The 13,423-nt window shown below is 49.7% G+C and overlaps 2 protein-coding genes across 4 annotated transcripts in view; both read right to left on the bottom strand.

The window, feature by feature from the left end:
• The window catches only part of LOC125963778 (non-histone chromosomal protein HMG-14), a 623,855-nt gene that overhangs the window by 192,877 nt on the left and 417,555 nt on the right, over positions 1–13,423 (bottom strand). The window lies entirely within an intron of this gene.
• The window catches only part of SPOCK1 (SPARC (osteonectin), cwcv and kazal like domains proteoglycan 1), a 554,695-nt gene that overhangs the window by 200,321 nt on the left and 340,951 nt on the right, over positions 1–13,423 (bottom strand). The window contains exon 1 of one of the 3 annotated variants that reach the window (XM_049707103.1): positions 10,717–10,807. The exons of the other annotated variants lie outside the window; for them this stretch is intronic. Within the exon in view, the coding sequence (XP_049563060.1) occupies positions 10,717–10,792 (76 nt within the window). The 5' untranslated portion in view covers positions 10,793–10,807. Of the gene's footprint in view, positions 1–10,716; positions 10,808–13,423 lie in introns of those variants that run through there. 3 annotated transcript variants of the gene reach the window in all.

Genomic DNA, 13,423 nt, shown 5'->3' with positions numbered 1-13,423 from the left:
ATGAAGCAACGGACAAAGGATTAACCTCCAAAATTTACAAGCAGCTCATGCAGCTCAATATCAAAAAAACAAACAACCCAATCCAAAAATAGGCAGAAGACCTAAATAGACATTTCTCCAAAGAAGATACACAGATTGCCAACAAACCCATGAAAGAATGCTCATTACACATTCTCTAATAATCATTTGAGAAATGCAAATCAAAACTACAATGTGATATCATCTCACACCAGTCTGAATGACCATCATCAAAAAATCTATAAACGATAAATGCTGGAGAGGGTGTGGAGAAAAGGGAACCCTCATACACTGTTGGTGGCAATGTAAATTGATACAGCCACTATGGAGAACAGTATGGAGGTTCCTTAAAACACTAAAAGTAGAACTACCATATGACCCAGCAATCCCACTACTGGGCGTATACCCTGAGAAAACCATAATTCAAAAAGAGTCATGTAGCACAATGTTCATTGCAGCTCTATTTACAATAGCCAGGACATGGAAGCAACCTAAGCGTCCATCAACAGATGAATGGACAAAGAAGATGTGGCACAGATATACAATGGAATATTACTCAGCCATAAAAAGGAAAGAAATTGAGTTATTTGTAGTGAGGTGGATGGACCTAGAGTCTGTCATACAGAGTGAAGTAAGTCAGAAAGAGAAAAACAAATACTGTATGCTAACACATATATATGGAATCGAAAAAAAAAAATGGTCATAAAGAACCTAGGGGCAAGATGGGAATAAAGACGCAGACCTACTAGAAAATGGACTTGAGGACACGGGGAGGGGGAAGGGTAAGCTGGGACAAAGTGAGAGAGTGGCATGGACATATACACACTACCAAATGTAAAGTAGATAGCTAGTGGGAAGCAGCCGCATAGCACAGGGAGATCAGCTCAATGCTTTGTGACCAGCTAGAAGGGCGGGACAGGGAGGGTGGGAGGGAGGGAGACGCAAGAGGGAAGAGATATGGGGATATATATATATATATATATATATATATATATATATATGTATAACTGATTCACTTCGGTATAAAGCAGAAACTAACACACCATTGTAAAGCAATTATACTCCAATAAAAACGTTAAAAAATTTTTTAAAATAAAATAAAATAAAACTCCCTTTCACACGAACACACGTTGAAAAAAATTCTTTCACCAAAATGCTGTCAGACTCAAAGATAAGAGGAAGGGTAGTCGCATGCATTCACTTTGAAGAGTCTTTTTAAGACACGTCTTTGGTGTCAGCCAGTGAGAGAAAGGAGAAGTCTGGAGGGACGTAGATCTCTGATGGAGCGTGGGACAGGGGTGGAGACAGGGAGCGGAGAGTTATCTGCAAAGCCTCCCAGATGGGGGCTTAGAGAAACAAATCCTATGGCCTCTGGTCCTACGTGGAGCCAGTCCAGGTAAGAGAAGGTGTGGCCACTAGGCCAAGGAAAGGGAAGGACCTCCAGGGCCACAGGATGGGAGGGAGATGCGCCTGCTCTGTGGCCACCTTCCAGAAATCACCTCCATACCCGCGGAGGAGAGGAAGGGCAGCGGCTTTGGAGAGATGAATCCCTGCGGCCATTTCACACACACACACACACACACACACACACACACACACACACCCGCCCGCCCCCGGCCCGGAACCGTCAGCCCATCTCACTGCCCAGTTCACAGCCAGGGCCGCCTCATTAAAGACGCATCCTGACCGTCCAGCGCCTTCACACCAAACTGCCCAGAAATGGCCTCATCTGTTTGATTATTGACCACTGATTCCTCCGCTAGAACACAGGATCCACGAGAACAGGAATTTGTCTGTCTGTTTACATCTCAAACCCCTGTGGGTTTAACACATGGTAAACACGTGTTTGTGGAAGAAGCCAACGAATGTCTCCACTCGTCCAGCTGTTACTCACAGAAGTGTACTGCTGTGGGTACCACCTTGTTAGGGGCTGAAGAGGGGAACGGTCGTGCTGGGCCTGTTCGTGAAGTCTGTTAGGCACCAGGTATCTGACCGCAAGCCGTCCCTACAGCTTCCCACAGGAAAGCATCCTAGGCACGTCTCACAATAAAGAGACTGAAGCTCAGAAAGGCCGAGAAACTTGACTTTTTGCATACCTGGATAGCAGAGCAAGAAATCAAATTCAGAAGCCCAAGGTCCTTCTCTACAGAGTGTGGGGGATGACAGAGTCTAGTGGCAGCCCAGCCCTCTTGTCTTGCCCTGAGAGAGCCCAGCTGGAGCCACCCTCATCGTGGTCCCGCACCCTCAGGGTGGGAAGGGGGCAGAGACAAACAGCGTGATTTGTTCAGACCCAGCTTTGCGCTGGCCCAACACTGACAACATCTCTTCCTCCGGATTCCCAGCTCCAGTGGATGCAGGGATCAATTCTGGAATCACAGCAAGTGTCAGAGGACAAGCTTCTGGGGGCACACGAGTAGCATTTACTGTTCCTTGGCTAGAGAGGGAAAGAAGGCGCCCTGGGCTTCTGTGAGGACACTGGGCCGAGCTCTGCGGCTCCAGGCTTGACCTCTCCCGAGGGCCCACCTGTGATATTAACTGCCCATCTGACACCTCCACGTGTCCGCTCAGAGCCCACACTTCATGTCCAAAAACAACATTCTTTTTTTTTTAATTGAAGTACAGTTGGTTTACAATGTTGTGCCAGTCTCTGCTGTACAGCAAAGCGATTCAGTTACATACATACATACCTTCTTTTTTAATACGCTTTTCCATTATGGTTTGTCACAGGATACTGAATATAGTTCCCTGTGCTATACATTAGGACCTTGTTGTTTATCCATTCTAAATGTAATAGTTTGTATTTACCAACCCCAAACTCCCAGTCCATCCCTCTCGCTCCCCCACTCCCCCTTGGCAACCACAGGTCTGTTCCCTATGTCTGCGACTCTGCTTCTGTTTTGAAGATAGGCTCATTTGTGCCTAGATTCCCCATCTAAGTGATATCATATGGTATTTGTCTTTCTCTTTCTGACTTATCTCACTTAGTGTGATAATCTCTAGTTGCATCCATGTTGCTGCAAATGGCATTATTTTGTTCTTTTTATGGCTAAGTAGTATTCCATTGTATATATGTACCACATCTTTATCTGTTCATCTGTCGATGGACGTTTAGGTTGTTTCCATGTTTTGGCTACTGCGAATAGTAGTATGAACATAGGGGTACGTGTATCCAAAAACAACATTCTTGATTCTGCAAAATGTGTTCGTCCAGTCTTTTCCATCTCAGTCAATGAGAGCACCACTGACTCTTCCCTGAAGCCAGACACTCAGGAGGTCACCTCGATTCCTACGTCCATCCATCCACCAGTCTCACTGGCCCTCCTCTTAAACATACCCTGCAAGTGGGCCTCTTCTCTCCATCCTCCTGGCCTCTCTGGACAGCTGCAGAAGCCTCCTAACTGGGCTCCCTCTCCTCCCCTAGGGCCCTGTGGTCTCCCTTCCATGCAGCATCCGGAGTCATCGTTCAGAAATGTGAATCCCATTAGCACTTGAATCCTGCTTGAGATCTGTCGCCGTGACTCAGAAAGCCTCTCCCATGGCCTAGAACATCCTACACGATGTGGACCCTGCCCACCTCTCTGCTTCCTCCCTGGCCCCCCTCACCCTCTGGTCCAGCCACAATGGCAACTCACCTTCCTTCTGACCCTCTGCCAGGAAGCTAGTTCTAGCCTCAGAGCCTTCACTATGCCTGGAATGGTCCTCCCCAGGTCACCGCCTGCTGGCTCCTTTGGTCACTTCCATTCTGTGTGTCTCATAAGGACCTCCTAGACCACCCCTCTGAAGAAGCCGCCTCTGTCATACCCCGACTTTTCTTTGCAGCATTTAGCAGTCTTTGATCTTTTATTGTTTATCTCTCCCAGTAAAATGCATGCCCATGAGAGCAGTGATATTTTCTGTTGTGTATCCCCGGATCTAGAAAAATGCCTAGAACATGGCAGGAGCTCAGTGTAAACTTAACAAGGGGCTAAAGGTCTCTCTGCATCACACCTGGCCCAGAAAAGGAGGTGCCCAGAAACATGAAGACATGTTTGGTAGAGGATGGCAGCTTTCGTTTCCACACCAGCTAATAAGTGACTGGTTATGGAGCGTTTCTAAGGCCATTCGGGTTATTCAAACTCTGGTATTATTTTCCTCCAGTATGAAAAATAGGTTTTGATTACAAAAGTGGGGCTGTGCAGAAAAGGCCAACTCCATCCTAAGTCTGCTAAGAACCACACTCATAATGGGTTAAAAAAAATGAAAGGGACCAGTTTTCTATCTAGACCCAGTGAAAAAGCAAGATATCTGTCCCCTTTTCCCCATCTGATCCAAAAATAAAGGCCCTGCTCTGAGTCCCTGAGAGAGAGTCTAAGTTCTGATTCTGTGTGAGGAAAGGCTCAGCCATTTGCTCACCCTTAACAGGGCATAATATCACCAGTTAGTTAACTGACCCATTTAAGTCGTCACACAGGGTGAACTATAGGCTCCCAGAGCTGGCAGACCTTCAGGGGTCCTCCTGTCTCCTCTCTGCTTTGCTGGGGTGTCTTGAAGCCCTAAGAACTATGCCTGTCTTTAAGGGAGGGACACTTTCTCATGACACCTATTTTTCCAACCACTTTTACAGCCCAAAATTCCTCCAAGCAGCAGCCTGAGTCCCGCACAGCACGAATTCCAATAGACTGTCCGCCCTGCTCTTTCCCCAGCAGAGATGGACCAAAGTTCATTCCCAGGGTGGGTAGCAAGAGTGGGAGGAAGCAGAGCTGCTCCAAGCCCCAGCTCAGCCACTTGCCAGTGGTGACATGTGTGGCAGGGCCCTGACTTTATGGAGAAGGATGGACTTACAGCACTGGGTCTTTTTAACGCTTAGGGCTTTTGTGAGGAGTCAGCCTAAGTGAGGCCACCTCCCCCTTGGCCCATGCCTCCCTCCAGTAAGGCCCCTCACTCGTGGACTGTGCCCTCACTAGACGCCAGACACCAGAGCTTGACAGGAACCATCTCCTTCCCTGCCCAGAATAACTCCACAAAGGGCCTGTCAGTGCCATGAGTTTACGGTGAAGAAACTTAGACTCAAAAGGTCACACCATCAACAAGTGGCTGGGCTGGGGGCCACTGGAATCCTGCAGCGGTGACAGCCCCAGCTTTACCCCGCCCCCCCCCACCCCCACCCCCCCCCCCCCACCGCACAGCTGGCCCGGAACACCGGGCGCCCGGGACCCACCAGCACTTACTGAGATGAGTTTAACACATTTTGCAAAGCAAGCAAGCAAGATGCGACTGTAAGATGCTGCTGTTCACTTACATTCCCTTTTGTAATGATAATGTTTATAAGCCTCCCCTGAGCAGCCTAAATAAAGGGGTGAGGTGGGAAAGGAAGAAGAGTTAGACCCTCTGGAGCACCAGGCTCCTTACCTGAATTATCACATCTTATTCCTCAGTGACCCTGGGTCACACATTATGATCCTCATTTTATAGGGTAGAACGTCCAACTCAAAGAAATCTCCAGCTTCCTAAGCCTGAAGCCAGTGGGTTTTATTTCCCACAGACCCTCCTGTAAGATTCTCAGGGATTACAGGCACCACTCCCGGGGCTGTCTGATTCCCTGGCACCATGCTCTTGGCCACCTCCAGCTATGACCAAGACCCCCCCACTCCGATGCTTGGCTGAAAGAAAACCAGGAGAGCTAGTGGCTCCGGAATATCCAGGTCAGAGCTGTGAGGAGGCCTCGTTTCCCCTCCTTCCCACACTCTGATGAGCACAGTCTCAAAATAGAAAGCCCCAGAGTTCAGGCACTGGGATGATGGAAAAACACAAAAAGGCCATGAATGAGACGCTCACTCTCCTCGTCCTCAAAACAGAAAACTGAATGTGTGATCGAGTACATGGCTTGCTTAGATTCGACTTGGAACAGAATCCAATGCTACCTACATGTGAGGTCTTGGGCTGGGCACTGGGGGAAGACGTGAGTCGTAAAGGTGACCTCGGGCTCGTGAGTTCAAGGATCTCCCATCTTAGAGCGTGACCCTCACAAGCAGCGCTAATTCAGGGCCGAAAACACAGAGGGGAAACACGGATGCGCCCTAGCAGAAAGGAAAAGGCTCAGGGGAGGACCAGTATTACGCCGGGCACTGAGAAGGAGGTGCGATTTCCAGCAGGAATGAGGCACCCTGGGTAGAAGCAGCAGCAAGAGTGAACACGGGAAGAAAGGAAACTGAAGATGTGGAGTGGAATGTTCTAGTCTGGATGCGTGTGAGGGTGGTCCAGGCCGGAAGGAGACCAGAAGAACCATTAAGCCCTGCACTAGTCAGTTTGGACTTTCTTCCACAGTCAGTGCAAGCCCCACTGTCAGTTTCTGCGGGGAGAGTGACACCAAGGGATGTGCTTTAGGGTCCTTCACTCCATCAGCCATGGGGATTGCTGTGAACTAGAAGGACCCATCAACAGGGGACAGTGGTGACCGTGGTTCTACTGACAACACGGGGCTCTCTCAAATTCCAGCCTTAGAAGTGAAACTTCTGAGCTGGATTGAGAGAATGAGAGAAACAGTCACAGGGGCCCCGAGGCTAGCTTCCCAATGCTCGAAGCTTCCAACTTGCCATCAGCTTTGTCCCTCTCTTTTGCTGCATTCGAATGAAGCATTAAACGGAGCTGGAAGTGTGGTCCCCATGGAAGCTAGAAACTTAGGAGCATTAGCTGACAAACAGGCTCACTGCCGTGTAAACTCCCAGGGCAAATGCAAAGTGTGAGCTAATCTTGCCATCATTACAAGTTCTCTGAGCTGAGGATAATGTATGGTAATCTAAATCTGGCCTGGCAAACGCCTGCCTGGGAAATCTGGTTGTGATTTGTTTGCTGATTCCCTTCCATCCTCCAGGAGATTGCAGGACATGGCACACCAAGACCTAGTCACGAAGCTGACACGTCCCTAGTGCTCCAGTCCCCAAGGCACTCATCTGCTGGACCTCCACCGCTGGCTAAAAGGGGCATGAGGATAACAATCTGAAAATAATTCTGCAGAAGTGGGTCCGTAGGAAGAAACCTACAGCTTCATCAATGCATGGTTAAAGAGTTCAGAGTGCCCCTCTGTATACAGACCATATGTAAAGCTCAATTGTGCCCCTCTCCTCCTTTGCTTAACATCTTCTGGAAGATTCCATCAATTCTTTTTTTTTTTTGCGGTACGCGGGCCTCTCACTGTTGTGGCCTCTCCCGTTGTGGAGCACAGGCTCCGGACGCGCAGGCTCAGTGGCCATGGCTCACGGGCCCAGCCGCTCCGCGGCATGCGGGATCTTCCTGGACCGGGGCACGAACCTGTGTCCCCTGCATCGGCAGGCGGACTCTCAACCACTGCGCCACCAGGGAAGCCCCAGATTCCATCAATTCTGAAGCAAAGTTTAAAATGCTCTGTCGGGCACACCTGTTCAGCCCTCGCCACCTGTGGCTCCCCACCACCTAAAACTCAAAACCCCTTAATAAATGAGCAGCCTGCAGCTCCCCTCACAAAACACACACATCTCCACACCCTGGCTTTGACGGTTCCCTCCACCTACGCTGCCCCTCTGCTCCTGGCTAAATTTTACTTGTTTTTCAAAACACAACTCAGACATCTCCTTCTCTGGGAAGTTTCCTGAACAGTTTTCAGCCCTCAGTTATCCAGCCAGTACTTGTCAGCGTTTACTGTATGTATACAAAGTATTATTACAATCCCTGCTTTACACTGAGGGAGATCAGAGAGGTTAACTTGCTGGAGGTCACAGAAACATAGTCCGGATTCACTCCCCACTCCAGTCTGGATTTGGGAGCCGTGGTCTGAATGACTGCGCTGTTCACATTTAACCTCTGCACTAACATTTCTCTTAGTCTGTCTTTTCCACCAGATGGTCAAGTCCCTGAAGGTAGAGGTGGCCCAACCCATCTCTCTGGCCAGCACAGGGATACTGGCCTGCTGCAGGGGCTCAGTCAAGAGCCCCAGAGCCGGGACTTCCCTGGTGGCACAGTGGTTAAAAATCAGCCTGCCAAGTCAGGACACGGAAGCAACCTAAGTGTCCATCAACAGATGAATGTATATATGTGTGGCACATATATACAATGGACTATTACTCAGCCATAAAAAGAAATGAAATTGAGTTATTTGTAGTGAGGTGGATGGACCTAGAGTCTGTCATACAGAGTGAAGTAAGTCAGAAAGAGAAAGACAAATAACGTATGCTAATGCATATATATGGAATCTAAAAAGAAAAAAAAGTGGTTCTGAAGAACCTAGGGGCAGGACAGGAATAAAGACACAGATATAGAGAATGGACCTGAGGACACGGGGAGGGGGAAGGGGAAGCTGGGATGAAGTGAGAGAGTGGTATGGACTTATATATACACTACCAAATGTAAAACCGATAGCTAGTGGGAAGCAGCCCCATAGCACAGGGAGATCAGCTCTATGCTTTGTGACCACCTAGAGGGGTGGGATAGGGAGGGTGGGAGGGAGGGAGAAGCAAGAGGGAGGAGATATGGGGATATATGTATATGTATAGCTGATTCACTTTGTTATAAAGCAGAAACTAACACACTATTGTAAAGCAATTATACTCCAATAAAGATGTTATAAAAAAGAATCCGCCTGCCAATGCAGAGGACACGGGTTCGAGCCCTGGTCTGGGAAGATCCCACATGCCGCGGAGCAACTAAGCCCGTGCGCCACAACTACTGAGCCTGCGCTCTAGAGCCCGTGAGCCACAACTACTGAAGCCCGTGAGCCTAGAGCCCATGCTCCGCAACAAGAGAAGCCACCGCAATGAGAAGCCCGCGCACCGCAACGAAGAGTAGCCCCCGCTCATTGCAACTAGAGAAAGCCCGCGCGCAGCAACAAATACCCAATGCAGCCAAAAATAAAAATAAATAAATAAATTTATTTTTTTAAAAAAAAAAAGAGTCCCAGAGCCAGCAGTCCCACAGCACCGTCAGGCTAAGCTCCTCCACTCTGGATGCTCTCCTCTCTAGACCCACACACCCTGGACTCTGGCCAGCCAACTTCTAGGCCCACGTCGTCAATTTTCAGGGAGACTTGATGAAGAAATGTGAACGGTTTAGTAGAGAGACACTCCATTTCAGAAACAACTCCTAGTGTACTTGTTAGGGACAAGGTACCAGCACTTGTGTTCTTGGCATGAAGGGGATAAGAACCCCCGGTCTTGACCAAGAAAGAACGGGTAACTCTGTGTGTAAACACATGACGTTTCATTATGTACTGCATAAATATATCCCTTTCAAACACCGCTTTCGCCCACCAATCTTTACACAGTGCTCACTACATGGCAGAGACTATGCATAAAAAGATGAATAAGAGCCAGTACCGAAGAGCCCCTGGTGAGACAGAGACCTGCCTGGGGATGCAAATGGAGGACCGGCCAATTCGGGAACGATGAAAGTTGGGAAAAGGTCAGGAAAAGGGACATGGAAGACATCCTGGCCTGCAAACCATTATTCACAGTTGTTAGTATCTGGGTCCATGTTCTAAACCCAGCTGCACAACCAAATATGGATTCCTGAATCTCACCTCCTGAAATCAAAACCTGGGTGGCAGGGCCCAAGATTCCGCACTCTTAAGTTCCCCAGGTGACTCTTGCACAGACTGTTTCGCACAGGTCTAGGGATGGGGTCCTGGAGCCACTGCTCCAGGATACAGGGCTCCCGAGAACACTGAGGGGGCTGCAGGTGGTTCAGGGAGGGCTGAAGAGCCTCAGACTCTAAGCGAAAAGACTGGCGTTTACATTCACCCTCCAGCTCTTGCTAGCTGTGTAGACAAGGGCAAGTCACAGCCTCTCGGAACCCCTGTCCTCACCGGCAGGCTGAAGGAGGGTTCCCCAGGACAGGAACAAACTTTATCAGAGTTTTAAAACATAGCTTTGATTTCTTTAATTACTAGGTAAAGTAGGCGTTCTCCAGTGAGCATTTGGGGTTGAGCTTTCTCCCAAGGATCCACAGCTGTTGAAGAGGCTAGCAGAATCAGCTCCTGAGTGGATGTGACTCAGACACCCAGAGCTAAAGGAAGCTGCTGAAGTAGGCAGCAGCCTGGCACAGGAGCAGTTCAGCCAGTCCCCTCGACTGACCCCAGCGCCCAGCCGCGCAAAGCCCTTCTCTTTCCCAGCCCCACACGAGTTACTCCTGACCCAGACGTCCACCCCTTTCCTTGACCCAGAATGTCCCATCATCTCCTGGCATCTGCTACCCACCTCAACCCACACTCCTGTCATTTGGGGAAAAGGTTGAAGAACTCCCCAGGCTGGAGCTCTGCAGGGTTTCAAGTAAAATCAACACCCATGTCCATACACCGATGAAATCAAACAAGAGGTCTCCTGCCCTTCACGGCCCAGAGCAGAGAACATTAGGGCAGCCACTTAGCACCCAGTTCGGGGCATGAGCACGAGCATGGAAGGCCTACAGCACTAAGACAAGGGGCTTCTCCAAGAGAATCGAGAAGTAGGTGGACTGGCACCAGCCTCTCTCCGACCTCCTCGACCACCCTTCTGGCCTCCCTCCCCATCTCACCCTCAATGCCCCTTTCGGTTTCTAGAGGATTCCAAGCTCTGTCCTGCTCAGAGGCCTTGAGATTGCTGCTTCCTCTCAGAGCCCTGTCCCTTAGGATCATCTTATCCTCCAGGCCTCACCTTCGATGGCTCCATCTCGGAGAGGCCACCCCTGACGACCCCATCCCTTTTATTCTCTCACCGGAACCTGCACGTTCCCTCCAGAGAACTTCACCATGCTTGCGATGATTCCGCTTCGTGCTTATCTTGCCGACCATTGCACCTCCAGCACCCAGCAGAGCAGACAGTACAGAGTGAGTGAATGAAAGGACCAACAAAGGGAGGGGGCAGCGGTGACATCAAGGCCGGAGGAGGAGGAAACAGAAAGGCTCAGTTGGGGGAGGGAGGGAAGAGAAGAAATAGCGAGGCCAAAACAGAACAGAAGACAAAGTGCCTTTCTTGGGTCCTGGGTGGCCAGGGGGAGTTTTATTTCTTATTCTTTGCTTGGAGGCACTACACGGGTTCCACTCCATCCGTATCAAGTTGACTTGCTCCAGCGCTGAGGCCCCCTTCTCTGAAGCCACTACCATCACTGGCTGCCCCCCGACTGTCCAGCTGACCCCTGGGAAGAAACCTATGGGTTCTGAGCCGGGGCAGGATACTGAAATTTCTCAAGCAGATGGTACCGGCTTCCAGCACTGAAGGAGTCCTGGCGATTATTTTAATTTGTTGTGTTTCTCTTTTGAATTCAGGAAATAGATGCAGGCAAACTAGCTACAAGCTATACTTGCAGGACTTCAATACCTGACAGTCTTGTGGCAATCTCCTTTTCAACCCAGGGCCCTCTAAGTCTTCATGAAATAAAGAAAGAAAGAAAATCTTCAGGGAGGAAGGAGGTGAACACAGTGGGGGCTGCTGTGTGATTAGGTGATGGACTACAGTGGTACCAGGGTGCCCAGAGGAGGCCATCTCACTGAAGGGACAGAAAAGAGATGTGAGCCAGGATGGCATCTAAGGAGGATCCTGCAGGACCACAGAGCAATACCACACAGGGAAGATGCAAGCTGTGTGTCCGCTAGATAAGGCCCTTCAAGGTACAGCCTGGTAATTGAAAACAAAATGAATGTGGGATTGCTACAAGACAGGCAGTAACAAAATACAGTGCTCCATCTTGATAAGTCACGAGAAATGAAGTTTTCTTAAGGGGCTGAAGTGGGGATGGCAGCATGTGGAAGCCAGTTCCCTCTGAGACCAAATTTATCTGCACCGCAGAACAAAGGTGATGACCGGGCATCCAACAAGCCTTTGTCCTCGTGGGCGTGATGCCTCCCTGAGTCGGGACCTGTGCGTGCGCCAGCTGGACAGGCTGAGCCACCCCCAACCTTGAACCGAACACCTCTGGCCCTGTGGCCCCCTTCAGCTGCTCTCCTCTTGCTTACCTTTCACAACCAACCTTCTCAAAGGAGTCTGTGGAGCGGTAACACTGATGGCCATAAGGAGGCCAGTAAGCCAGGCCCTTCCCCGGGCTCCTCCTGGTGGAAAGAGCTACATAACAGCTATGGCTCTTGTTCCAGCTATCTGTTTGGATTGCACCTGTTATCATCAACATTGTCCTGGAAGGACTCAATTTCACTCCATGGAAACACATGCAAAGCTCTGGACCAAGCTGGACAAGCTGGCATCGGTAACTTTCTTCTAGCCCCAGAAGACATCAGGAAAGGGACAGAAGGAATGGGGGTTGGGAGGTTGCAACTGTTACTATAAACTTCACGGAGGCTCACCAGCTGGGTCAGGCTTAAACGAGGGCACAACTGACACACATGAAGCCACCAAGATTCCCAGTCTGTGAGCTAAGTGTTCCCCATATCCCTTGCGTTATCTCAGAATCCTCAGGTGTCCAGCTTGGGGAGGGATGAGGCAGTGAGCCAGGTGTTCATCTGCATCTGGTCTAGTCCTGCTGTCTCCAGTGCCCTGGACCCCACCTGGCCTTCCTTCTGTATCATTTCACTCCACTCTTCCCAGGAGACCAATAACCTCCAGGTTCCTAACTCCAAAGGCCACATCTGCATCCTTACCTGGGTTGGCTCTCAGCTCCTTTCGGTCCCCTGACCACACCTTCCTTCCGGAATGCGTCCCTCCCTGTGGTTCCCATGACACTCTGGCTATGCCGATCCCAGTCAACTTCCTGCCTTTCTGGCACCTCCTCTGTCTCCTGTGAGCACTCCTCCTGCTTTTTATCCCTTCTATATTGTTGTTCCTTGGGGTTCTCTCCTAATTCTCTCTCACACCCAGTCTGCTCTCCCTGAAAGAGCACAGCAACCATCTACCCTGCTCCATGGCTTCAAATACCTCCTTCATGCTGATGGCTCCCAAATGTTTCTCCAGGCCCAACCTCACCACTGAGCTCCAAGCCCATCTGTCCAGTTACCTGCTGGTCCTCGTTCCAGGGACAATCCACAGGCAATATAACAGCGACCCAGGCCCTACACTTACCTCACCCTTTTTCTTCCCAAACCATCTCTTCTTTCCATGTTCCTGTCTAGTCACCCTGTAACTCTAGGAAGTTCATCACCTATAACTCCTTCTTTTCTCTGTCCCCCTACATCCAAACTCACCCTTCTCTCTCCCCTCCAGTACCTGCCTTACCTGTCCCCCTCCCCACCAACCCATCCTAGTTTCTCCTCTGATCTACAGCAACTACCTCCTTACTGAGATCTTGCTGGGTTCAAGCTTAATCTCCCTCTGACCCACCTTCCAAACTGCCATCCTTATCTATAACTCGTACATGCATTGAGAACCCACTGTGTTCTGGGCACTATAAAAAAAATACTTTCACTCTGGGCATGTTCCTGGTGGCTGTAAATTCTAGAAAAGACATAAACAGACCACTAAAGTTAAATATGTTAAAA

The sequence above is a fragment of the Orcinus orca genome, chromosome 3, assembly GCF_937001465.1.
Source record: "Orcinus orca chromosome 3, mOrcOrc1.1, whole genome shotgun sequence".
Lineage (NCBI taxonomy): Eukaryota > Metazoa > Chordata > Mammalia > Artiodactyla > Delphinidae > Orcinus > Orcinus orca.
This window is presented reverse-complemented; position numbering and strand designations above follow the sequence as displayed.